Source organism: Aegilops tauschii, chromosome 6 (genome assembly GCF_002575655.3).
Source record: "Aegilops tauschii subsp. strangulata cultivar AL8/78 chromosome 6, Aet v6.0, whole genome shotgun sequence".
Classification (NCBI taxonomy): Eukaryota; Viridiplantae; Streptophyta; class Magnoliopsida; order Poales; family Poaceae; genus Aegilops; species Aegilops tauschii.
In genome coordinates, this window is record NC_053040.3 from 484,700,861 (window position 1) to 484,724,891 (window position 24,031).

General features: G+C 46.9%; 3 protein-coding genes across 3 annotated transcripts; 2 read left to right on the forward strand and 1 right to left on the reverse strand.

Annotated features, from left to right (window-relative positions):
* Positions 1-10,876: 10,876 nt before the first annotated feature.
* Positions 10,877-13,361, reverse strand: LOC109762405 (uncharacterized). The gene is made up of 9 exons (XM_020321256.4): positions 13,067-13,361; positions 12,873-12,939; positions 12,706-12,771; positions 12,507-12,600; positions 12,304-12,420; positions 12,016-12,116; positions 11,519-11,593; positions 11,339-11,431; positions 10,877-11,246 (listed from the first exon to the last, which is right to left on the reverse strand). Exons 1-9 carry the CDS (start codon positions 13,078-13,080, stop codon positions 10,986-10,988), a joined length of 888 nt encoding a protein of 295 aa, XP_020176845.1. The 5' UTR covers positions 13,081-13,361; the 3' UTR covers positions 10,877-10,985.
* LOC120961810 (pentatricopeptide repeat-containing protein At2g22410, mitochondrial) lies at positions 13,271-15,061 on the forward strand. Its single transcript, XM_040393850.1, has one exon. The coding sequence runs from the start codon at positions 13,271-13,273 to the stop codon at positions 15,059-15,061; it is 1,791 nt and encodes a 596-aa protein (XP_040249784.1).
* Positions 15,062-15,339: 278 nt separating this feature from the next.
* On the forward strand, positions 15,340-17,608 carry LOC109762404 (uncharacterized). Its single transcript, XM_020321255.4, has 4 exons — positions 15,340-15,975; positions 16,074-16,191; positions 16,334-16,518; positions 16,952-17,608. The coding sequence occupies exons 1-4, from the start codon at positions 15,961-15,963 to the stop codon at positions 17,159-17,161; spliced, it is 528 nt and encodes a 175-aa protein (XP_020176844.2). The 5' UTR covers positions 15,340-15,960; the 3' UTR covers positions 17,162-17,608.
* The last annotated feature ends 6,423 nt before the right edge of the window (positions 17,609-24,031 follow it).

The window sequence follows — 24,031 nt, forward strand, 5'->3', positions numbered from 1 at the left end:
CCGTTTCCCCCCTCCAGGTGCCGCCGGCGGCGCCGTCTGTGAGCTGGGAGGCCACGCCCCGGAGACGCGTGCCGGGCGTTTGCAACCGCCACAACACCTTCAGACTTGTGAGAAGCCGCCTACGCAAGATTTGGCGGCATGCTAGCCCCCGGAGGCCGCCGGCCACAGTCGTAGACGCGCGAAGAGTAATCCGCGTAGAGGGAAGTGTTCAGATACTTCTCCATCACGAAAAATTATGAAAAATTACCATCGGTCCTATAGCACATGTGCCCACGTCGTGTAAAAAACTCATGATTTAATCGCGCTCCGAGTATTTAATAATATTCACGCCGCATCGTTACCGCAGAACGTCTACTATCGTGTCATCACCGTCCGCGAGGGGGGCCACACCGCGGAGACGCGTGCCGCCTCTTCGGACATGCCACCACACCACCCCGCATGTATGAGGGCCCGGGGCGACGCTCCGGTGGCATTGCTACCCCCCAGGGCCCCCGTCCCGCCTAACCCTGTAGCGTTTGACCACGGGATCTAGCCCTTTGACTTTCCACGGACGGGCTTTGACCAGTGGACCTCTCCACCCGGTTGTGTCAGGTCAGCTCAGAGGGACACCTGGGAGCAATATCCGGGCCAAACCGACAGCTACTTCCTCTCCGTGTAGACCCGATGCGTCCGTTTTCCCCCTCCAGGTGCCGGCGGCGGCGCCGTCCGTTAGGGGGGCCACGCCCCGGAGATGCGTGCCGCCTCTTCGGACATGCCACAACACCACCCGGTTGTGGTAGGTCATCCCATAGAAACACTTGGGAGCAACGTCCCCTCCGTATAGACCCGATGCGGCTGTTTCCGCCCTCCAGATGCTGGCGGCGGCGCCGTCCGTGAGGGGGGTACACCGCGGACTTGAGGGGGTCACACTCCGGAGACGGGTGCCGGGCGTTTGCAACCGCCACTAAACTTCTGTCGCATAGCTGTTTTTGATTTTAATAAAATATAAGGTCCTATATTCAAAAGAACATGACGGCACATTATTAATGTGCTCGAAAAAAATACAAACTATATATATATATATATATATATATATATTCATAATCTATGGAAAAAATTACAAACTACATATATATTCATATAATACATAAAAAAGCATAAAAACATATGTAAAAAAAGCATAAAAACATATGCAAAAAAACGCATGTAAAAAAAAAGCTATGCCGACGGCATTAGAGACGGCAGGGTTTTGGTGGGCGCCGTGCCGTGGATCGGTGACGTGGCACCTATGCCGACGGCTGCCGTCGGCATACCTACGCCACGGATCGGTGACGTGGCATGCGGAGATATGCCGACGGCCGCCCGTCCCGATCGTCGGCATAGGTTTGACGGCGTTAGCCGCATGTCACGGGCGGGGTCGCCGGGCCCACAGGTATACCGACGGCTGATTTATGCCGACGGCTGCTGTCGGCATCTCTGCATCTAGGTCGACGGCCGTTCTGTGCCGACGGCTGCCGTCGGCGTAGATCGGTGTAACCCGACGGCCAGGCTACGCCGACGGCCAGGAGTGGGCTGTCGGCATAGCTCTAACTAGGCCGACGGCAGCCGTAGGCATAGGTTTGGCCGTCGGGGTAGGCCCGTTTTCCGGTAGTGGGGTGCGCCTCCTGTGCCATCCTTTGCGCACCAATCCAGCTGTTGGATTTGTTAATGTGTTTATACAGTCCAAATGCTCACCAATCGTTGTAAAAAGAATACATGGAGCTGAACGGCCGCAGCAGTGTTTAGTCAAAGGCATGGCAGCAAGTCTATATTAACAGGTGTTAAAAAAATTCTATATTAACAGATAGGTAACAGTCTTACAAGGTGGATCAGTGAGTACAGAGAGACGTCCAACAGGTGAAATGAAAGCTGAACTTCCAAAAGAAGGGCGATCTCCAACAGAGAGGCACAGTTCGTCGGATGACGAGAACACGAGCATACAAAGTCTTACAGAGAAACTAAACACGATAGATGGTTTATATATATATATATATATATAGGTGCTAGGAGCCGCTCACGGCGTTGCGTCTAGAGATGATGAAACAGTGAGGGAGAGGCGGCACCTTGCCTTGCGGTTGAAATGAAAGGCGCAAATGTCACCTTCCTGGATGTATGCATGGTGGCCAAACCATCACTAGTTCGTCGTGATGGTGGCCCTCTTGTCGGTTCCAAACATGAAGCGACTGTCACAGCTCACGGTTCCGTCTTCGAGCTTGAGTGGCAGGGTGTCATCATCTTCGGGAATGTATTTCTGCAGGTTATCCTCTGTGCACTCCACCTGAAAGTACTTTGAGGACAAAGAAAAGGAGTGAGGGCATGAGAAAACACAATATGATGTCGTGATGAAGAACAGGTTGTATGTTTGAACGTACCATCCTCTGTCCTTGTTTGGCAAATGTCTTGTTGATGGTGCACACATAGTACTTGATCTTTCGCTTCTTGTGCCAAAAGAATGTGAAGTGCTTATCAATGTGGTGTTCATAGAGTTTCACTTCATTGCACCAAAACAATGATCCTCCAGCTCGCCAAAGTACTTGACACCCCCATGCATGCCTGCATTTGTTTTGTGTTTTATGTTAGATGCAGTGCCAACAAAGGCGAGGGATTGTTTTGGAAAGGACTCATGTCTGTGCTTACCACGAATGATGTAGTTGTAGGGCTTATCTTTGACCTGCTGTCCCTGTGAGTAAGAACTGCGATTATTGTAAGTAGGCTAAGATGGAAACAAACAAAGGAGAGCACCAGTTAAAAAGAACACATCTGAATTTACTTGGAATTGTATGAGCAGTGAATTTACTTGGAGTTGTGTGAGCAGTTTAAACCACTGAAAAAAATAGCGCGCTATAACGCCGCTAATAGCACGCTATAGCATATAGAGAATTGTCTCGCTAAATAAATCAATGTACAATGGCTCGCTAATAGCACGATATAGCGCGCTATAGCACGCTAATAGCATATTTTCAGGGGCCATGCTATTTTCTATAGCGCGCTATTTTTTTCATTGGTTTAAACCAAAATAGAGAATTAGCATAAGCTTTTTCCATATGGGGATACAATGAAACAAGCCTAAAAATGTATTGATGGAAGGATTGTGTTCATAAATTTCTGACTGACAGTGAAACCATCTCCATTGGCAAATATTGATAAAAGAAAAAACAAATAAGAATGGTGAGTATATGACTATAAGTTAGAAAAGTCTGAATAAATAGCGGGTCTGATTGCTGGTAAAACTCGTAGAAGAAATGGAATTGTAAATCAGTACAATTTGAGCGATGATCAGGTGTCTGTAGTCTTTGTGTGCGTTTTACTATTTGGTAATGGACATGTCTGTATGTCAAGTGTGGCAGGGTGAATGTGTAGTACAAGAAGCATAGAGAAATGCATAGTATAACAGAGATAGCATGCTTTATACATGGATTTAGTTCTGTCTTAATCATTTTTAGCTTTGTAACAACTTTAGTAAGAGAATGGAAACAAAGTAAACGTTAAATTTTAGGTGTGCAAATTGTAACAGATGAATTAAAGCAAGCAAACATTGCATTTATTTATGGATTCAGATTTCTGATAGTTTGGACCAAGTATGTGAAAAGAAACAGATCCATCCCAATCGAACGCAAACAAATCCATCTTTTGAGAAGCTCTTTTTGATTCACAGGACAACATCCACAATGTACACACATCTTTCAGTATATTTACAACGAAACCAACGCACCATGTAATGAACTCAGGTAGACAATTTCCAAAAACAGAAGACCATGCAGAACCCATCTCATCCCCTCTGTCCGACAGGCATCAATCAAGGATTTAAAAACTGCAACTGTGACAGGCATGATGGCTACAGCTAAGCATTCATGTAAATAATCCTGAAGCCAAAAACTAAAGCAATGACCAAAGTAAAGTAATATAGAAATACTTTTGAGTAATCCATGGAGTAATCCTAGAGCCAAATAGGTAAATCAGAGAGTAAGCGAAACTAACGCGAAATCCCGTGTAATGCATCCAGAAGAAGAGCAACTAATGCATGAAAAGGAACTAAACCAGATATGAGAACATGAGATGAGCCTAGTTTTGTTGAGTGAAAACCATTGTGTGGAGATTCTTGACAAGTTAAATGAAGGTAAATAATCTAAACAGTACTACAATTCACGTCAAGGAGACATGTCTATTCCTAAGAAGTGAACTATTCGCGGATCTGAATGTTCTGATAGAAGTGGCGATGAGAAACGAGTTCAGGTGTTGTACCTCATGGATTGTGGTGCTGTTCAGTGTGGCTCACGGCGCCAGAGTATCCTCTTGCCACCGGTTTAAGAAGCTAGCTTGTCGACTACAAAATAGTTGATACAGATATGTTGGAATAGGTCCCCTTTACGTGAAGTGAAGTAATGAAGTTAACACTTTCTTTCAGTATCACTAAGAGACCAACAACAAAGCCTTTATACATGAAAACAAGTGTAACAGACCAAAGACTAAAAATGAATTGGTCATGAAACCGGAACAGTGCATATATGTTAGCTGGAAAATAATGTATAACCAATATCATCATGTAGGTGTTACAATAGCAACTTGTATTATTTAGGAGGCCAAAGCCAACATATATACATGTACAAGAGGATGCCAAAAGGCTACAAAAGGATGCCAAAAGACAAGAATACAAAAGGCCAAAGGCCATTATCAATATAACTCTAACACCCCCCCTCAAACACATGGTGGATCCACAACACTGAGTTTGGAGAGGTGAAACCCATGTTGCGCTCTAGTCTGGGACTTCGTGAAGAAATCCGCTAGCTGTAACTCGGATGGCACATACTGAAGAGCAATAACATGATCCTGAACAACGCGCACAAAAAAGGCATCAACACCAATATGCTTGGTAAGCTCATGCTTCACGGGGTCCCGCGCAATACTGATAGCACCTGTACTGTTGGACAAGAGGGTGGTAGGTGTAGTAACAGAAACACCAAAATCCTCCAGTAACCATCGTAACCAAGTCACCTCTACCGTCAGAAGAGCCATAGCTCGCAACTCGGCCTCTGCACTCGAACGGGAAACTGCAGGCTGTTTCTTCGTCTTCCAGGCAATGAGGGAACCACCAAGAAAAACACAGTAAGCAGAAAGTGAAGTGCGATCCGAAGGATCACTAGCCCACGTAGCATCCGAATAGGCCTGGAGCTGTAACGAGCTGGAACGAGGGAAGAAGAGACGATGAGAGATCGTGCCACGAAGATATCGTAGAACACGAAGAAGGTGACTATAGTGAACTGAAGTAGGAGCAGCAACAAACTGACTCAGAATATGGACAGGATAGGAGATATCTGGACGAGTGACGGCAAGATAGACAAGACTCCCAACAAGATGACGATAACGCGACGGATCAGACAAGGGTTCCCCATCAGAAGCACGAAGATGAACATTGAGCTCCATAGGAGTCTCAACAGTGCGCTCATCACTAAGAGCCGCACGAGAGAGAAGATCCTGGATATACTTTTCTTGGGAAATAAAGAAGCCATCAGAGGTAGAAGAAACCTCAATCCCAAGAAAGTAGCGAAGAGGACCAAGATCAGACATAAGAAACTGCTCACTAAGACGTGCCTTGACAAAGGCAATGTACTCAGAGTCATCACCGGTGATGATCATGTCATCAACATATAGAAGAAGAAGAGTCCTACCACGAGTAGAAAGGTGGACAAACAACGCTGGATCATGAGCACTGGGCGAAAAACCAGCAGCAGTCACCACAGAGGCAAAACGCTCAAACCAAGCACGGGGGGCTTGTTTAAGGCCATAGAGAGAGCGACGAAGACGACAAACCATGCCATCAGGAACAGAATACCCAGGTGGTGGCTGCATATAAACCTCCTCACGCAACTCACCATTTAGAAAGGCATTCTTCACATCAAGCTGAGACACAGACCAATGACGAACAGAGGCCACGGCGAGAAGTGTGCGGATAGTGATCATATGGGCCACAGGAGCAAAAGTCCCATCATAATCACGACCATGCTCCTGCTGAAAGCCACGAGCCACAAGATGAGCTTTGTAACGCTCAAGAGAACCATAGAGCGAGTCTTAATCTTATAGACCCACTTACAAGTGATGGGACGAACACGGGGAGGAAGAGAAACCAGATCCCACGTGTCGGTGCGCTCAAGGGCAACAATCTCCTCTACCATCGCAAACTGCCATTCAGGATGAACAACAACATCTCGATAAGAAGTCGGCTCAAAAATGGTCGAAAGACCATAGCGAGAAGGAGAATATCGGTCAGGGGGCGGACAAGGCCGAGAACGAAGACCATAAGTCGGTTGAGAGGAGGAAGACGGCGCACCAGAATTAGAGGGCGCATCAGTAGACTCGTCCACAACACGTGGACGACGAGTATAATGGAGTGGAAAGGAGGGAAGAGGTGGAATCACTGGAGGTGGGGACGGGGAATGTACCGGTGATGAAGGTGGGGACGGGGAATGTACCGGTGATGAAGGTGATGACGGGGAATGTACCGGTGATGAAGGTGGAGAAGGGGGAGGTATCGATGATGAAGGTGGAGAGTTATGAGACGAGGGAGGAGAAGAAACCATAGGAGAGGACGACATCGGATCTGCAACAGCGGGACGAGGAGTAGGAATATTGGGCACAGAGGGAGGTGTATCCGGAAACGTAAGAAAAGAGATGTCCTCCGTGGAAAAGGCCGAGGAGGATGGTCGCGGGTAGAAGGGACGAGACTCATCAAAGGTCACATCCCGCGAAATACGCATTCGACGACCGACAGGATCCCAACATCGGTAGCCCTTATGCTCATCACTGTATCCGAGAAAGACACACTCAACAGACTGAGCGGACAGTTTGGTGCGCTCACGAGGGGCAAGCAAAACATAGCAAACGCAACCAAACAAACGAAGCGACGAATAATTAGGAGAACGACCAGAAAGATGCTCGAGAGGGATACCACCCTGTAGAGCAGCAGATGGCTGAATGTTGATGAGATAGGCGGAAGTGGTAACAGCCTCGGCCCAAAAGTGAGGCGGAAGAGAGGCGGCGATCATCATCGCACGCGCTGTCTCAAGAAGATGACGATGCTTGCGCTCAGCCACACCATTCTGAGCATGAGCACCAAGGCAAGAGAACTGAGTAAGAGTACCATGCTCAGCAAGGAATCCTCGCAATGCATGGGAGATATACTCACCAGCTGAATCTGCGCGAAAAACACGAACTGGAGTGGAAAACTGGGTATGAACCATGGCAGCAAATTTTGTGTATATAGATAAGACCTCACTACGAGAAGAAATGAAATAGATCCAGGTGTACCGAGAAAAATCATCTATAAAGATAATATAGTAGCGATGACCCCCTTTCAAAGCGAAGGGAGCCGGACCCCAAACATCAGAGTGAACGAGGTCAAAAGGGCGCTCGGACACTGACTCACTGTGAGGATAGGGTAGCTGAATCTGCTTACCAAGTCTACAACCCAGACAATCCAACGAAGCGTTACCAGAGACAGACCCCAAAACACCATGATGAACCAAAGACGAGAGACGAGAACCACATAAATGGCCAAGACGATGATGCCACTGCTGAAAAGAGCTGGTAGATGCAGCAACAGGGGCTGCGAGACTAGCGGTGGTAGCAGCGGAGGGAAGACGAAGCCAGTCAAGCTCCCAAAGACCATCCGAGTGGCGAGGGCCAGCACCAAGCAGAGCACCAGTGCGACGGTCCTGAACAGAACACGAATCAAAGTCGAGAATGACCCTACAACTAGAGTCAACAATCTGACCACCAGATATGAGCTGCATGGTAAGTCGAGAAACATAAGCGACAGAGGGAACATGAAATGAAGAAGTGCTAAGAGTGCCTCGACTAGCTACAACAAGGGGAGTGCCATCAGCTGTAAGAACACAAACAAGAGACTCGACAGGTTGAACGGAGGTTAAAGTGGAAGAATCATAAGTCATATGAAAAGACGCTCCAGTATCAAGAATCCATGGGGATATACCTGAATGATTAGAAGGTGGTTTCTCAGTGTCAGAAAAGTCAGTCACAGAACCTGCAGAACCTATCGACAATGAGCAATTGCCACCACCCGTGGAAGCTGAGTGTACAGTCGACTGAGAATAACGAGTTGACATAGAGCCACATGTGGTAGCCACTCGAGGAGTCGATGTAGAGCGGTGACCGCAGCCTACTGAAGACGTCGTAGGGAACGTCACAGACGAACGAGCACCAAGCACCGAGCGACGGCACATGTGTGAGACTGGATCAATATAGGGAACACCGTCGGAAGTCTGCGGGCAGCGACGGAGACGCTGCCCCGATGGAAACATCATATCACTTTTTTTACTCTTCCTCTTTCTCTTTTTTTTTTATCACAGAACACAAGTCAGCCAATCCACCAGAATGACGTCGCGTGAGGAGCTACAGCAGCGATGCCCAAGGCTGCAGGCTAGCAGCCAAGGGCCCAAAGGAGGCCCAAACTGCGACTTCCTGCAAAGCCGCCACGAACAGATCGCAGCAGCGGCGGACTTCGGGCGTCAGCAGCGGAGAGCGGACGGAGAGCGCCTCGAGCGCTAGACAGCACGATCCGGGCGGCCGAAACGGGAGCAACGCGCGCTCGATCCGGGCGGCCGAAACGGGAATACAACACCGGCAAGGAGCAACGCGCGCGGGAGGGCGCCGGGAATCGGAGCCGGGGGCGGCACGATGGCGCGCACAAAGCAATGATGCAGGAAGCAGACGGCAGCCAGGTTCGGCGGGACCAGCGGCGATCTTGGAGGAAGACGAGCGGCGGCGCCCTTGGGGATACCGGCGGACGGCGGCTCGATTTGGAGCAGATCGGACGAAAAAAAAAATGCACCAGCCCCTTGGAGGATACGGGCAGACAGATCTCTAAGCCGATGAGATGGCAGGAAGACCAAGCAAAGAGGGAAGAAAAATCCGATATGATTAGCACGAGTTGCAACGTGCGTGAGTGGAGACTCTAACTTGGCTCTGATACCATGTTACAATAGCAACTTGTATTATTTAGGAGGCCAAAGCCAACATATATACATGTACAAGAGGATGCCAAAAGGCTACAAAAGGATGCCAAAAGACAAGAATACAAAAGGCCAAAGGCCATTATCAATATAACTCTAACAGTAGGAACTATAACTTCATAAGAATATTGTGAAATAAAATCTGAACAGATATACATGATGATTATATTCATCGTGAACTGCATTGATCGTAACATTTAACGATTTGCTTCTGAGTTTTTGTATGATAAAAATTTATTTGTGTTTGAATTAGAACTCTATGTGCTTGGTAAAGAAATTTATATTGGTTTAAGGTTTATTAGTAAGTAATTTCATGCCCGTAAATTAATTCTAAAAGGGTTACCTGTTTAGTTGTTCTTACAACAGTTCCACCAGATGGATCATTTGTGTTATTGTTAATGCCAGCATTCTTCGTATCTAGTGAATTGGCTACTCCCATGTGACCAACAATGCATGGGAGCCAAACCTGTAATTGAAAATGAGTCAGTGGCTGGCCCTATGTAATAGCTTCTCAAAAGAGGCCGAACTCACGAGATTGAAAACACACTGGATTATCAGGAGATATATCATCTTACCAAGCAGTAATGGCGAGATCACCACCCAAAAAATCATTGTTCGAACCTCCCCTGTGTACCCACTGCCCACAATGCTTACATGTTTAGAGAACAAGTCTCAAAAGATGCTTATCTGTTGTACTAAGCAACAAGATGATTAAAAACAACATCACTAAACTGAGGGAAGGAGCAGCATAGTTCATAGAAACCTCTGACTGCTTCCTTCACCCTGCCGATGAACTCATCTTTGCTACTAACCCCTTGAAGCGTCCCTCGCCAGCTGCAGCAAAGTTCAGACAGCAGTAGTTAAATATGCATAACTGTAATAGTGTTGGCACTGTAATTTGACAGGCTAGCCATGCCATACTATGGATTGCCGAGGAGAGCCAGATAGGCAGCGGATACCTGCAGGCCACCACCAATTAGGTGCACATGGGAGTCATAAATCCACGGAGCACCACATTGCCACTAAGATTCAGGTCATACGTGTGGCGGCCCATGATTTCCTGCACCTCACAGCCTACAATCAATTTTGAGCGGCACGCAGGAGACAGACAATATGTGTGTTTGCAGTTGCAGTGACGCCGCAAGCAGTTTCAGAAACATCAGACCCATAATAGCCATCAACAGTAAACCTGAGCTAACAATAGCAGTGGCCCGTAGTAGTAAATAAAATTTGACTTGAATAAATAAAATTTTGACTTCATTATCAGAGATTTTCCCACGGAAAAATATAAATCAATCGCACAAACATCACCCTGCTGAAGACTTGGATCTTTATTGCGATGAACAATACCACCAGAGAATTGAACAAAACGACTTTACCTGCCCAACATATGTCCAGGTCGAAGCCCTCTTGCCTGTGAGGCCGGGATCCACCGTACCTCCATGCTCCTAGGACCATAGGAGACGAGGCGGACCAGCGTCGCCTGGGTCATTGCTTGGCATGAGAAAAACAATCCGGTCAATCAAGTTCGAGTTATCCTTGAGGGAAGAATGATAGGATTAAGTTCCGGCTTATGAATATCACCTACGTCCTCTCTGTTGACGAGTGGTGTCATCTCTTCATCTTTTATGATCCATTCATCAGAGGCTCACAACATCTGCACCATATAGCTGTTTTGTGGCAACTCCAAAGCTATACCATATTTGTTGAACAATCCTCAAATCGGCCTGGATGGATGGCAACAAAGCTTCTCCACATTCCCTCGTGCTTCGTTTATTTCAACAGTACATAACATCAACTTTGCGTCATATAGCAACTGAACAGGGCCAGCAGATTAAACTGTAATTCGAGAATAAATGTTCAAGGCAACAACATCACCATGTTCCCATGCACACACAGAAAAGTACAACATCAACTGGGTAGAGTTAAACACATCTAAACTCATGTTAGCTTGACATCCTTGAGAAGTCTTGCAGCCATTGCCCCGGACCTTCTGATTTCCCAGTCGTCCATGTCTTCTTTTGAAGCCGTACAAGGTTCAGTCTTCACTCCTGGATCTTCGTCTTCTCCTGGGTTGGAGGCATCGTCGTCCTCCTCCTCCTCGGTGTTCCCATTGCCGTTGGGTCCGGCCTCGGGGACCGACGAAGCCTTGAGGTCCATCATGTAAAGATTTATGCTAGGATGTTGATATTTAGCATCCATCTGTGCGAGAATTCAGAAACAACATGAGGGTGAAAACCATCTTTAATACTGATGCAAATAGGTGGAAGGAAAATAGTAATTGAAATGCGCACCTTTGATTTGGATATAGTTTTCACATTAAAGTTGATTTTCCACATTTCCATCATCTGCTCATGGACGGTGGTAGAACGAATCTCGTATCCTAGCTGCTTATCAAATAGTTAGTCAGCCATGATCTTTTACAGTCCTTTACAGGGGTGAAATAAGACTACTTGGGCAGGGAAATCACACACCAGTACTTTCGTCTTGGGACCAGATAGCGCAATAATTGTCTCCAGTAGAGGTTGCAATAGATGTTCTGAATAAACCTTGAAAACACACGAAAGATGAAGTGTCAAGTCTCTCTGTATTCTTTATGTGATGAAGTGGTAAGTTTCTGTATTCATCTGCGTTTAATTTCACTCTCAGCATTTCAATTTCAATTCATACGGTATGCCTATTTTTCATGATATCCCTGGATAAATATCCCCAAGAATCTGTAATGTGGGGCCTCTAACAGTTTTCCGTTAAAAAAGAATCTGTAATGCGACCGAGTTTTTCTTCTTCTAAAGTTAGGTAAATACTTGGTTCCCTAATAAAAAATAGTAATTCGATTATGCAGAGGTCATGGGCAATATTTCTAAGATCGATCAATTCTATTCAGCACAGAAACTTGCATAATGTAAAAGCAGGATACACAACTTGAGGGAAGAACTTGCACCAAACACCAATGCTGCGTCAGAAAGCTTACAACATCAGTCCCAATGATGTAATCGAATGGAGGTTCAACGGCTCTGATATGTTCTTTATTCCCCCAATCCAATTCTGCAACCGTCACTGAGCCAAAGGAACCTGTTTGGAAAATACACTTTGTAAGAACTAGGAATGTCCAAGTGTGGTCAGTGTCCTATACTAAAGTTTAGCTAACCACTAAGGAGCAAAACATGAGCTCTGCATTCAGAACATGTAATGTAATGACGATAATATCCGAAATTAAAGATATGAATTCTGCTTTCGTTGGTTCTGTTTGATAACAAACCTGAGTCAGGATTAGACTGCGCAATCCACGATTTATTCCGTTCAACATTCCTCATGAGCAGCGGGAGCACCTCAACCTGGTCAGTTGTAACAACATCACAACCCAGCAATGCCATTCCTGAATGAGAAACAAAGACTATTTCCCTTGAGAAAGAGCCTCCAAGATCATAAATATCTCTGAAAGGACAATGAGATCCAGCTTACCGAGCCCGGCTAGGCCACAACCAGCTCCTAACTCGATCGCCCTTTTCCCTTTCAGCTTGGATGGACAAAACCTGCCTTTCCTGCTGTTCTTTTCCTGCAAACATCAAGTGTGCTGATGGTGATTAGATTCGATCGACGGAGTTCAGTCAATACCGCAGAACTGTAAAAGAGCCATCAGTCTGAACTAACAGGCCATTACCAGGAATTTGGCGAACACCATCGACGCGTCCCATACCGTCGTGCCGAGGTGCTTCGAGTTGGGATCCTGCAGATAGCAAGTAAGAAACAAGCGAAAAACTGAGACAGCATATGCTTGAGCCAGCACAAAAGCTATGAAAACCACATCGCATCACGGAGCATGACGACCTGAGAAATATGCAGCCGGTGGCCCATCAGTTCCAGTGTGATCGCCGACGTGCTCGGGGAGTTCAGCCTGCCATCAAGATGCACAGAAAATCAGTGGAGCAGCCCAATCTCTGCTAAAACTACAGCTAGATGCAGAACCGGGAGGAGGGGCGGCTTGCGAGAGGGAAGGAGTGTCCAGGGTGTCGCGTGCTTGCCTGTCGTAGTCCATGGAATCCGGTGAGCTGCTGCCCGGCCGGAGCTCCGGCGGCGTCGATGGTGCGGCGGCGAGGGTTTGGGGGAGGGCCGGAGGAGCGAGGAGAGCGGCGTCTAGCTGGGTCGCGGAGGCCCATACTTTTGTACAGATGGGCTTCAGGCAATGACCTCCAGGCCCACGTCTACGTGTCCGATTCAAACGCCAGATGAGCGGCGGCGCGTCTCCCCCCGCCACTCCGGCGGCGACGAGTCCTCGCCTGTCGAGGTTCCGCCGGGCCGGCAGCGCAGTCGCGGCCGCCGCTCCGGGAGGCTTCCTCCACCTCTCCCTCCTCGCGTCCCTCCGCCGCCGGCCCTCCCTCCAGGCGCACGCGCAGCTCCTCCTCCTCGGTCTCCCGCTCCCGGCGCACGCCGCCTCGCGCCTCCTCCGCCCGCACCTCCGCTCGGGGCACCACCTCGCCTCGCTCCGCCTCTTCCTCCGAATCCTGCGCGACCGTGGGCCGTCGCCGAAAGCCTCCCGGGAGACGGAGACGGAGGCCGTCCCCAACTCCCACTCCCTCTCCGCCGCCCTCGCGGCCTGCGCCCACCACGCGTCCCCCTCCCCCGGTCTCTCGGCCCACGCCTTCCTCGTCAAGTCCGGCTACGCCTCCGACCTCTTCGCCGCCAACTCCCTGCTCCAGTTCTACGCGTCCTTCGGTTTACCCTATCTGGCGCGCAGGCTGTTCGATGAAATGCCGGTGAGGGACACCATATCGTTCAACACTCTGATCAGGTCATATGTGAGTGCATGCTGTGTTGATGATGCTTTCGGAGTATTCAAGGTTATGGTGGGCAGAGGATTGCGGCCCGATGGGTGGACCATCACGGCGCTATCGGGCGCATGTGTGGGACTGAAGGATTTGAGGGTAGCAAAAGCATTGCACGGGGTTGCCATGAGAGCGCTTCGGGCTAAAGCGTTTCAGTCACAACCGGTGGCGATCGTGCTAGTGGACATGTATGCAAAGTGCAGGGGGCTGGCGCTTGCCAGGAAGGTGTTTGATTTGGCAGGGGAGAAGGCAAGGGACGTGAGGTTATGGACCATGATGGTGTCAGGGTATGCAAGGTCTAGGGAGCTCGAGATGGCTAGAACGTTATTCAATGAGATGCCAGAGAAGGATTTGGTCGCGTGGACGGCTCTTATTGGTGGATTCGTGCAGTTTGGCAGGTCTAAGGAGGCATTGATGTTATTTGAGGAGATGGAGAAGGCAGGATTTGAGGCAGATGAAGTCACGGTGGTTAAAGTGCTTTCAGCTTGTGTTCAGTGTCGTACGTTCGATGTGGCAAAGAGGCTTCATCATCGTGTGAGGCATAATGCGCTGATTAGCACAAATGCAGGACTTGCTGCTGCCTTAGTTGACATGTATGCAAAGCAAGGGCTCATACAGACAGCTATGGAAGTGTTTTCTGGTGTGGATGACAAATTTAAGACCGTGGAGTTGTTCAATGCTATGATAGGCGGACTAGCTCATCACAATTCTGGTGAGAAAGCTGTTATGCTTTTTGATGAAATGAGATCGCTTGGGCTCCACCCTGATAAGATCACGTTCACGGCAGTTTTGTGTGCATGCAGCCGCGGTGGCTTAGTGACACAAGGGTTTGAGATATTTAATTCGATGGTGGGCAAGTATGGTGTAGAACAAGATATTAAGCATTATGCTTGCATGGCTGATCTTCTTGCAAGAGATGGACGGCTTGACGATGCTTGCCGTTTTATCCAGAACATGCCTTTCAAAGCAAATAGTGTGGTCTGGGCTTCTCTTAGGAGAGAATGTGAGATCCGTGGAAATATGAGGATTGGAAAACTTGCAGAGGAGGAACTTCTTCGGTTTGATCCTAGCTACAAACCTGAAACCGAAAGCCTCGTCTTGTCTGACATATTTTCAGATGGAAGGAAACAGAAAAGGGCTGCAATGGTGAGAAAGGTTATACGCCTCAAACCTAAGCACAAGCGTACAAAGTAGCAGTGTAGTTTTTTCAGACACAATATGAGTGGGGGAAAGACTGCTCCCAACATAGTGAGATCGTTTCTGTAGCCTTTGGGTTGGTAAATTTATTCTGAGGCCTAAACGCCAATAAAAATTGACAGTGATATTCGGCTGGATGCTCGTTGTCATTCATCTTTCAAGTATCTTTGAAGATTTACAGCAGAGATATTTGTTTGAATGATGGAGCCAGGCTCCATGAAATGAAACAAGGGTTATGCTCTTGCATGGGCAACAGGTGACGCTAATGCAAATATTCTGGACAAACTATGGCCGTTATGTTCTCAAATTGCAGGCAAGCTTCTCTCTTTTTTGTTCTTTTCTGTGCAGTGCATGCGTAAAGTAAGCATGCGTTCAAATTGTTGGAGATCCAAAACAATCCACCTGTTAAACATTAGTGAGTTGATCAAAATCAACAACTCACAATTTAATGCAGATTGACAGCTGACCTAACTCTGTCAGAATCATATCTGAACATGGTCAATTTGTTGTTAAACTGCAGAAAAGAAAATTATGGCACAGAGAGAGGCTCACAACTGCTTGTTGCAATGACGAAATACTCACTTTTCTTCATCTTTGTTTTTAAATTTTTATGTGTTTCCAAATAAAAACCTGTATTTTCAAATTTCATCTACAATTTTAAAACCTGCATTTTATTGCGTTACTACTGATTATCTGAAGTTAGATTGGGCATGACTGAACTACTTTTTTATTGGAAGCTCTCTTTTCATCCACAAGAATGTCAAGAAGGTGATGAGCAACCACAACAAAGCTACCTTTTCGTTTGTGCTCCACCTTTTTGCTCTCTGTATAAAATACTACGATCACACTCTTTCTGGAGAACCAAGTATCACGACAAGGCTTAAGACAAGGTCTAAATGATCATGGCAAAGGTATATTTTTCGAGCATCTAAACATATATACAGATCCATGTTACAACTAGTTCTTCATATTGTTATGAGATTGAGGTGTTCTTATGAATATGTGACAGGAACAACACAAGAGCAACGTGTCCAAGACTTGCGTTCTGAAGGTTATCATGCACTGCCAGTGCAATGGTTGCATTAAGAAGATTAACGACGGGGTGAAAGAGATCGCCCTTTCAGAAGGTACATATGCAAGTTGCTTAAATCAGCATCTCTCTGTGATAGACTGATAGTATACATCTGTTTTTATGTGTGATTTTTGTGCATGTCTTCTGTTGCACTGCCTTTGTAAATGATCTAAATTTTGGCCTTCATGATTACAAAGGGGTGGAGAGGGCTGATCTGGTGGTGGAGACAGCAGAGGTGATAGTGGTCGGGAGAATGGACCCAGAGAAGCTCTGCTGTTTGCTGCATGAACTAACACAGAAGCATGTGAAGATAGAAACCGAAAGAACCGTGTCCGAAGGAGAAACTGCGGCTTCTTGGGAAACCAAGAACCGCGTTGGCCAGGTACCATTATTTTCAGGCTAATAAGTCGATCGTCCATCAAAATTACGATGATAAAGAATCAATGCTATGATCTAATGATATAATGGTGGTAGGAAATACAGAGCTGGCTGCTGTTAGATCGGTTGAGCATTCGTTTCGGTCCTATTGATGCAGTTATTCCGTCATGTTCATCTTTCGCTGACTAAACAATAGGTACATAGGAGTTAGGACACAGAATGTACACATTGCACCAAATTAGGTAGGTCACCTGCTGAGCTACCCATTTCTTGTAATCGATGTTGTCCAAACACACACATCCAGAGTACAACCACATCATGCTCGTATTTGCCTCCATTTCTCAACTGCTACATGCCAAGTAGGGAGATAGTAGGTCACCAGCTATGAACCATCTGATGTACATGATCATCTCAATTCCTCCAACTGAACCTTTCAGGTTACTTCCGGCTTGTTCGCTTCGGACTTACCAGAGGAAAGCCCAGTAACACCTACTACGCCAAGCGCACCACCAATTCCCGAGGCGTGGAGGAGCCTGACCGTGCCTTCCCAGAGATGCGCTTACCGTTGGTCGCTACCTTTGCCGGGCGCACTCGGCGTGTGGGCCGCATCTGACATCGAGGGGACAATGGCGGTGTACGAGCTCTGAAGGCTTATTCAACAGCACGGCCAGCAAAAGCTGCTGCACTCCGTCGTCACCTTCGCTTTGTGCTAGCTGATTTTTTTTGCCGTGCAAGCATTTTCTGCCAAGAGCTTTAACCGACGTGTTATTTGTTTCTATCCGTGACCTAATGGCACGGGCATGCTCTCTTTTGCTTCGTTGTGCATTCGTGATGTTGTGCAGTAGTAGATAGGAATTCAGGGGAGAAGTGTAGGAAGTGGGCATGGAATCCCAAGCCCTTCGTGTCAATGGGCTGGCTGGAGTGAGTGGGGAGTCTTTGCTGCTGCTCTGTTTTATTGCTGCGATGAGTTCCAAAAAAAGGTTGGAGATCCAAAAAAATGCACCTGTCAAACTTAAGTGAGTTGGTCAAAACCAACAACCCACAGTTTAATGCAGATTGACAGCTGACCTAACTCTGTCGGAATTATATCTGAACACTTCATGGTCAATGCGCTGTTAAACTGCAGCAAGGAGAATGAGAGCACAAAAAGAAGCTCACTACTGCTTGTTGCAATGGCAAACTACTGACTTCTATTCACCTTTGTTTTTGAAAATTTGTGTGTTTCCAGATAAAAGCCTGCATTTTCAAAGTACTTGTACAACTTTGAACCTGCATTTCATTACATTGCCTTGTTTCCAATACTTTATGTTGTTCTTTTCTTTGATAGTAACGTACTACTGACTATCTGAAGTCAGGTTGAGCATGACTCGAGTCAGATTGGCTGCTGTTGAATCCGTTGAGCATTCGTTCCGGTCCTGTCTATGCAGTGTTCTTCCTTCATGCCCGTCTTCCGCTGGTGAAACAATAGATGCATAGGACACTGAATGTACGTACACATTGCGCTGAATTAGGCAGGTGGGCTGCTGATGGCTACTCATTTCTTGTAATCCATGCTGTTTGTGCTAAAACGCCCACACCCAGACAGAGTAACACCACACATCATGTTGGTCTGTACCTCCATTTGTCGACTGCTACGAGCAAAGTAGGAGTAGGAAGCCAGTAGGTCGCCACCTGCTATGGGCCATCTGATCGCACTCCGTCCTGTGGGTAGCTTGGTGCTGGCGGTACGTGTGCGATGATGATAAATCTCATGTTGTGGATCCTGGCAGGGACGCCGCTTCAATGACTTTACGAAGCCAAGTCTCACCGTAACTTAGCCCTCATTATCATCCGTCGGTTAAAGATCCAACGTTCCAGATTGACCTATTTTCCATACTGGAAATTTTAAAGTGTTCAGAAAAAATTGAAAAAAATCCAGTAAATCATAAATGTTTCGTTTTGTATTCGTGGAAAGTTTCAACCCATTTGGATGTATGGTTTGTGATTAAATAGCTTTTTGAGCTCAAATAAGTAAAAAAGAAATGTTTATTCGCAAACTCTACATTCAAATGGGTTGAAATTTTCACAGAATACTAAACGAAACATTTACGATTTATTGGAGTTTTTTCAAAATTTTCTGAACACTTTTAAAAAAATTCATTCAAAATATGGATCAATCTGGTCCGTCTGATCTGGAATAGATGGCTGATAGATTGGGCTAAGTTACGGTGAGACTTGGCTTGATGAAGCTGCGTCCGGCAGAGCGCACACGGCTTCGATCTGCTCTGGGCGCCGTTGAAGATTTCTTATTTCATTTCACCTCCATTTCATAATGCAAGTACCACTACGTGTACTACACGGTCAATGGGGTGAGGTCTTGTAAAATGTCCTCCATCTCATCAAGCTGTGCCGGCACGGGAGGCAGGTCCTACGCGTCGTCAAGACGGCCCGGTCCCGGTAGTGGAAAGCCGTTCGATTGTGGAACATGGGCTAGACATGAGTGAGATCTATCACTGCAGGTGCAGTGTGTGCCGATCGGGATGCCAAAGTCCTCGGCGTCAACGTCCAACCACGCATCGTCCTCGCCTGTGGAGAAAAGAGGCAAATTCAAGCTGTTACCCTGCAAATGTTTTATGGATGCATCTCTATCTCCGTCACGCGGCGCGCGACTCGTGCATGCGCTGTTCCTCTATCGGTACCAAGGCAAGGTTAACTTGTTAGAGCATCTACAGCCGGACCTCTTAAAAACGTCTCAAACGCCTTGGCATGCAGGCCGGTCACCAAGCGATCATAAAAAATCGACCCAGCCGCTCAAACCGTGGACAAAAGACTAGGCAGATCGGCACCCCTCATATCCAACCTAAATATAGGGCGGATATGAGGCGGCCCGGGTGCACCTGCCATGTCAGCCCGGCCCACCGCTGGCCCATCCCGACCCCACAAAATCCTCTTCCGGAGCAAACCCCAACTCAGTTCACTCCGCTACGCTCTGCTCCCCGACGCTTCCTTTTCCCAATCCGTCCAATCCCTAGCGCTGGCGAGCATGTCCAGCACCGGCAGCCACTCCGACGGCAGCTCCGAAGACGAGGATGAGATGGCGCTCTGTATTGCGCACGAGCGCTCGCGAGTCGATACGAGCGGCAGCTCCCGGGTCCGATGCGACGCCTCCTGTCGCCCGTCGCCGCAGCGCCGACACCGACGCCGGCCCTTCCCGCCCCGCGTGCGGATCTGCAAGTCCTGCCCATCCGACGGCCTCCTCCACCTCCGGCCGCTGCTGCGTGCGGGCAGTGGTGGGTTCTAGTGCCCGCTCCGCCGGTGCCGCGGGTGCGAACTCTGGAGTCAGAGACACGCGCCGCCCGTCACGAGAGGCGGATGGCTAGGGAGATGGGGGCGGGTTCAACGCGGTTGCTTAGTCCGCCCGCCGCCGCCACGTGATGCTGGTGCCCGATGAGGAGAAGCATCTCCTCCGGTGGGTGCACCATCGGTCACTTACCACGGCGGAGATGGACGCCCGGTGGCTCCGGAGGATCAACGCCAAGCAGCTCCAGCTCGGCATTGAGCAATCCGAGCGGGAGGCGGGAGAGGCAGCGGCGGAGGTGGCCAAGCTCAAGCGCAAGCAATACCGCATCGTCCAGCGCTTGCAAGGCTACATTGTCATCTCCGATTCCTCCTCCTCCGATTGCTCCGACTTTGACCCACCTCCTGCTGCGGATGCCTACAGCAGTGCCGGCGACCGAAAGGGCAAAGGGCCGGCAAGGAAATGGTGAAGCTCGCCCTCTCCGTTTATATAATCTAGTTCTAGTTGTAGTTACAATGTGCCAGATCGTTGAACTGTGTGAATTATGCCCGTTTGGTGATCTTTTGGTGATGTTTATGTGAATTATGCCTGTTTGGTATCGGTTTATATGTCTGTTTCCTGTCGATTTTGATCGTTTGCTGATATAAGTACTACGTTGCATGAATTTGTATGGATATAAGGTGCCGGATATAAGATACGTGGGTGTGGATGTTGCAAATATGCCCTAGAGGCAATAATAAAATGGTTATTATTATATTTCCTTGTTCATGATAATTGTCTATTGTTCATGCTATAATTGTATTAACCGAAAACCGTAATACATGTGTGAATATATAGACCACAACATGTCCCTAGTGAGCCTCTAGTTGACTAGCTCGTTGATCAACAGATGGTTGTGGTTTCCTGACCATGGACATTGGGTGTCGTTGATAACGGGATCACATCATTAGGAGAATGATGTGATGGACAAGACTGATGACCCACAAGTGTAGGGGATCTATCGTAGCCTTTTCGATAAGTAAGAGTGTCGAACCCAGTGAGGAGCAGAAGGAAATGATAAGCAGTTTTCAGTAAGGTATTCTCTGCAAGCACTGAAATTATCGGTAACAGATAGTTTTGTGATAAGGTAATTTGTAACGAGTAGAAAGTAATAAAAGTAAATAAGCTGCATCAAGATGGCCCAATCCTTTTTGTAGCAAAGGACAAGACTGGACAAACTCTTATATGAAGGAAAGCGCTCCCGAGGACACATGGGAATTATCGTCAAGCTAGTTTTCATCACGTTCATACGATTCACGTTCGGTACTTTGATAATTTGATATGTAGGTGGACCGGTGGTTGGGTACTGCCCTTACTTGGACAAGCATCCCACTTATGATTAACCCCTATTGCAAGCATCCGCAACTACAACAGAAGTATTAAGGTAAACCTAACTATAGCATGAAACATATGGATCCAAATCAGCCCCTTACGAAGCAACGCATAAACTAGGGTTTAAGCTTATGTCACTCTAGCAACCCATCATCTACTTATTACTTCCCAATGCCTCCCTCTAGGCCCAAACAATGGTGAAGTGTCATGTAGTCGACGTTCACATGACACCACTAGAGGGATGAAAACATACATCTCATCGAAATATCGAACGAATACCAAATTCACATGACTACTTATAGCAAGACTTCTCCCATGTCCTCAGGAACAAACCTAACTACTCACAAAGCATATTCATGTTCATAATCAGAGGGGTATTAATATGCATAATGGATCTGAACATATGATCTTCCACCAAGTAAACCAACTAGCATCAACTACAAGGAGTAATCAACAGTACTAGCAACCCACAGGTACCAATCTGAGGTTTGGATACAAAGATTGGATACAAGAGATGAACTAGGGTTTGAGATGAGATGGTGCTGGTGAAGATGTTGATGGAAATTGACCCCCTCCCGATGAGAGGATCGTTAGTGATGACGATGGTGATGATTTCCCCCTCCTGGAGGGAAGTTTCCCTGGCAGAACAGCTCTGCCGGAGCCCTAGATTGGTTCCGCCAAGGTTCCGCCTCGTGGCGGCGGAGTTTCTTCCCGAAAGCTTGCTTATGATTTTTTCTCTGACGAAAGACCTCATATAGCAGAAGATGGGCATCAGAGGGCCACCAGGGGGCCCACGAGGCAGGGGGCGCACCCCCACCCTCGTGGCCAGGGTGTGGGCCCCTTCTGGTACTTTCTTCTCTTAGTATTTTTTATTAATTCCAAAAATGACTTCCATGAAGTTTCATGACTTTTGGAGCTGTGCAGAATAGGTCTCTAATATTTGCTCCTTTTTCAGCCCAGAATTCCAGCTGCCGGCATTCCCCCTCTTCATGTAAACCTTGTAAAATAAGAGAGAATAGGCATAAGTATCATGACATAATGTGTAATAACAGCCCACAATGCAATAAATATCGATATAAAAGCATGATGCAAAACAGACGTATCAACTCCCCCAAGCTTAGACCTCACTTGTCCTCAAGCGAAAGCCGAAATCGAAAAATATGTCCACATGTTTAGAGATAGAGGTGTCGATAAAATAAAATACGGACATGAGGGCATCATGATCATTCTTAGAACAGCAATATATATAGTCATATGATCTCTTATGCTAAAGTAACAATTCAATCACAATTTCAAGTATGAATCATAAACTTCATTGAGAACCAACAAACTCTAATCTCAGTCACTGAGGCAATTGCAATTTATCATAACATAGGAAAGAGTCAATATAAGAGCTTTTCAGCAAGTCCACATACTCAACTATCATTTAGTCTTTCACAATTGCTAACACTCATGCAATATTTATGGGTATGAAGTTTTAATCGGACACAGAGAAAGATAGGGGCTTATAGTTTTGCTTCCCAACTTTTTACCTCAAGGGTAATGTCAACAATAATAGTTCATGAAAACTCACGTCCAATTAGCTAAATATATCAGGATCTTTCCAACACATTGTGCTTGCCAAAGGATAAAATGTAAAAAGGAAAGGTGAAGATCATCATGACTCTTATATAAGGTGGAAGACAAAAGTAAAAGATAAGCCATTCGCAGAGGGAAGCAGATGTTGTCATGCACTTTTATGGTTCGTCCTCGCTGCTTTCGGAGCAGTGTTGGCAGGAGGAATGCAGGTCATCTTGGGGGAGATCGTCGGGACGACACGGGAGGACTCGGCTTGGGAGCGCGGTCTACGCTTCTTCTGGGAGATGGTCATCTACATCGCCTCCGGGAGCATGCTGATCGCCGCCAGTGTCCTTCCCTCCATTGGCGGCCCGACCGCGGTGCTGGTGGTGGCGGCCATCACTAGTGCAGAATCGGGCTTTAGTGCCGGTTCGTAAGGGCCTTTAGTGCCGGTTCTATAACCGGCACTAAAGGGTGGGGACTAAAGCCCCCCCTTAGTACCGGTTCGGCACAAACCGGCGCTAAAGTGCCACCACGTGGCACGAGCCAGGCCCCCGGTGCGGGTAGATCATTAGTACCGGTTGGTAACACCAACCGGTACTAAATGTTTGGGGGTTTTGGTTTTATTTTTTATTTTTCCTTTAATTTTGTGTTTTCAATTTAATTTAGTGATTGTTTTACATTATAATGAGTTGTTAAATCATAGGTAAAAGTACCGCAGATTAGTTTCGATTGGATGCATGTGGATCCTGGCAGCTAAGTGATCAAGTATATGCCATATCCATATTACCTTGATCACTTACTTGATCACTTAGGTGATCAAGGTAATATGGATATGGCATATACTTGATCACTTAGCTAGGATCCATCCAGTTGAAACTAATCTGCGGTTTCTTTCATAAATGATATAATAACTCATCAACATCATCATCATCATCATCATCATCATCATCATCATATTAATATAAAAACTCTTGCATCATATCATCACCAACAATAGTATATACTAGCTAGCTAAAAATCATCATAGTCGTCATTACCACTATTTAATCATCACAGTCATTACCTCTATCTAATCACCACCAACACTAGCTTAAAGAAGAAACATTCACTTGTACCAGAAGCAAAGATATCATCGAGTTCAACATGGTCATGATATTATAAGCGTTCATAACACCACAAAAGCAAATCACTCTTTGAGATTAAGTTCAGGACGAAGAACACGGACATGAGAGGACAAGTACTAAGAGCATGAACTAGCTAATCACTTCTGCTGCTCTCTCTCAGGTAAAATAGCATAGAACATGTATAG

Bases quoted from the DNA above. Each gene is read 5' to 3' on its own strand.
- LOC109762405 (XM_020321256.4), bottom strand. The intron at 12,601-12,705 runs GTAATGGCCTGT...TGATGTTTGCAG, and splicing joins TGGTGTTCGCCAAATTCCTG to GAAAAGAACAGCAGGAAAGG. The intron at 11,432-11,518 runs GTGTGTGATTTC...TTTGATAAGCAG, and splicing joins GTCCCAAGACGAAAGTACTG to CTAGGATACGAGATTCGTTC.
- LOC120961810 (XM_040393850.1), top strand. From the start codon at position 13,271: ATGAGCGGCGGCGCGTCTCCCCCCGCCACTCCGGCGGCGACGAGTCCT.
- LOC109762404 (XM_020321255.4), top strand. The intron at 16,192-16,333 runs GTACATATGCAA...ATGATTACAAAG, and splicing joins AGAGATCGCCCTTTCAGAAG to GGGTGGAGAGGGCTGATCTG. The intron at 16,519-16,951 runs GTACCATTATTT...TGAACCTTTCAG, and splicing joins CCAAGAACCGCGTTGGCCAG to GTTACTTCCGGCTTGTTCGC.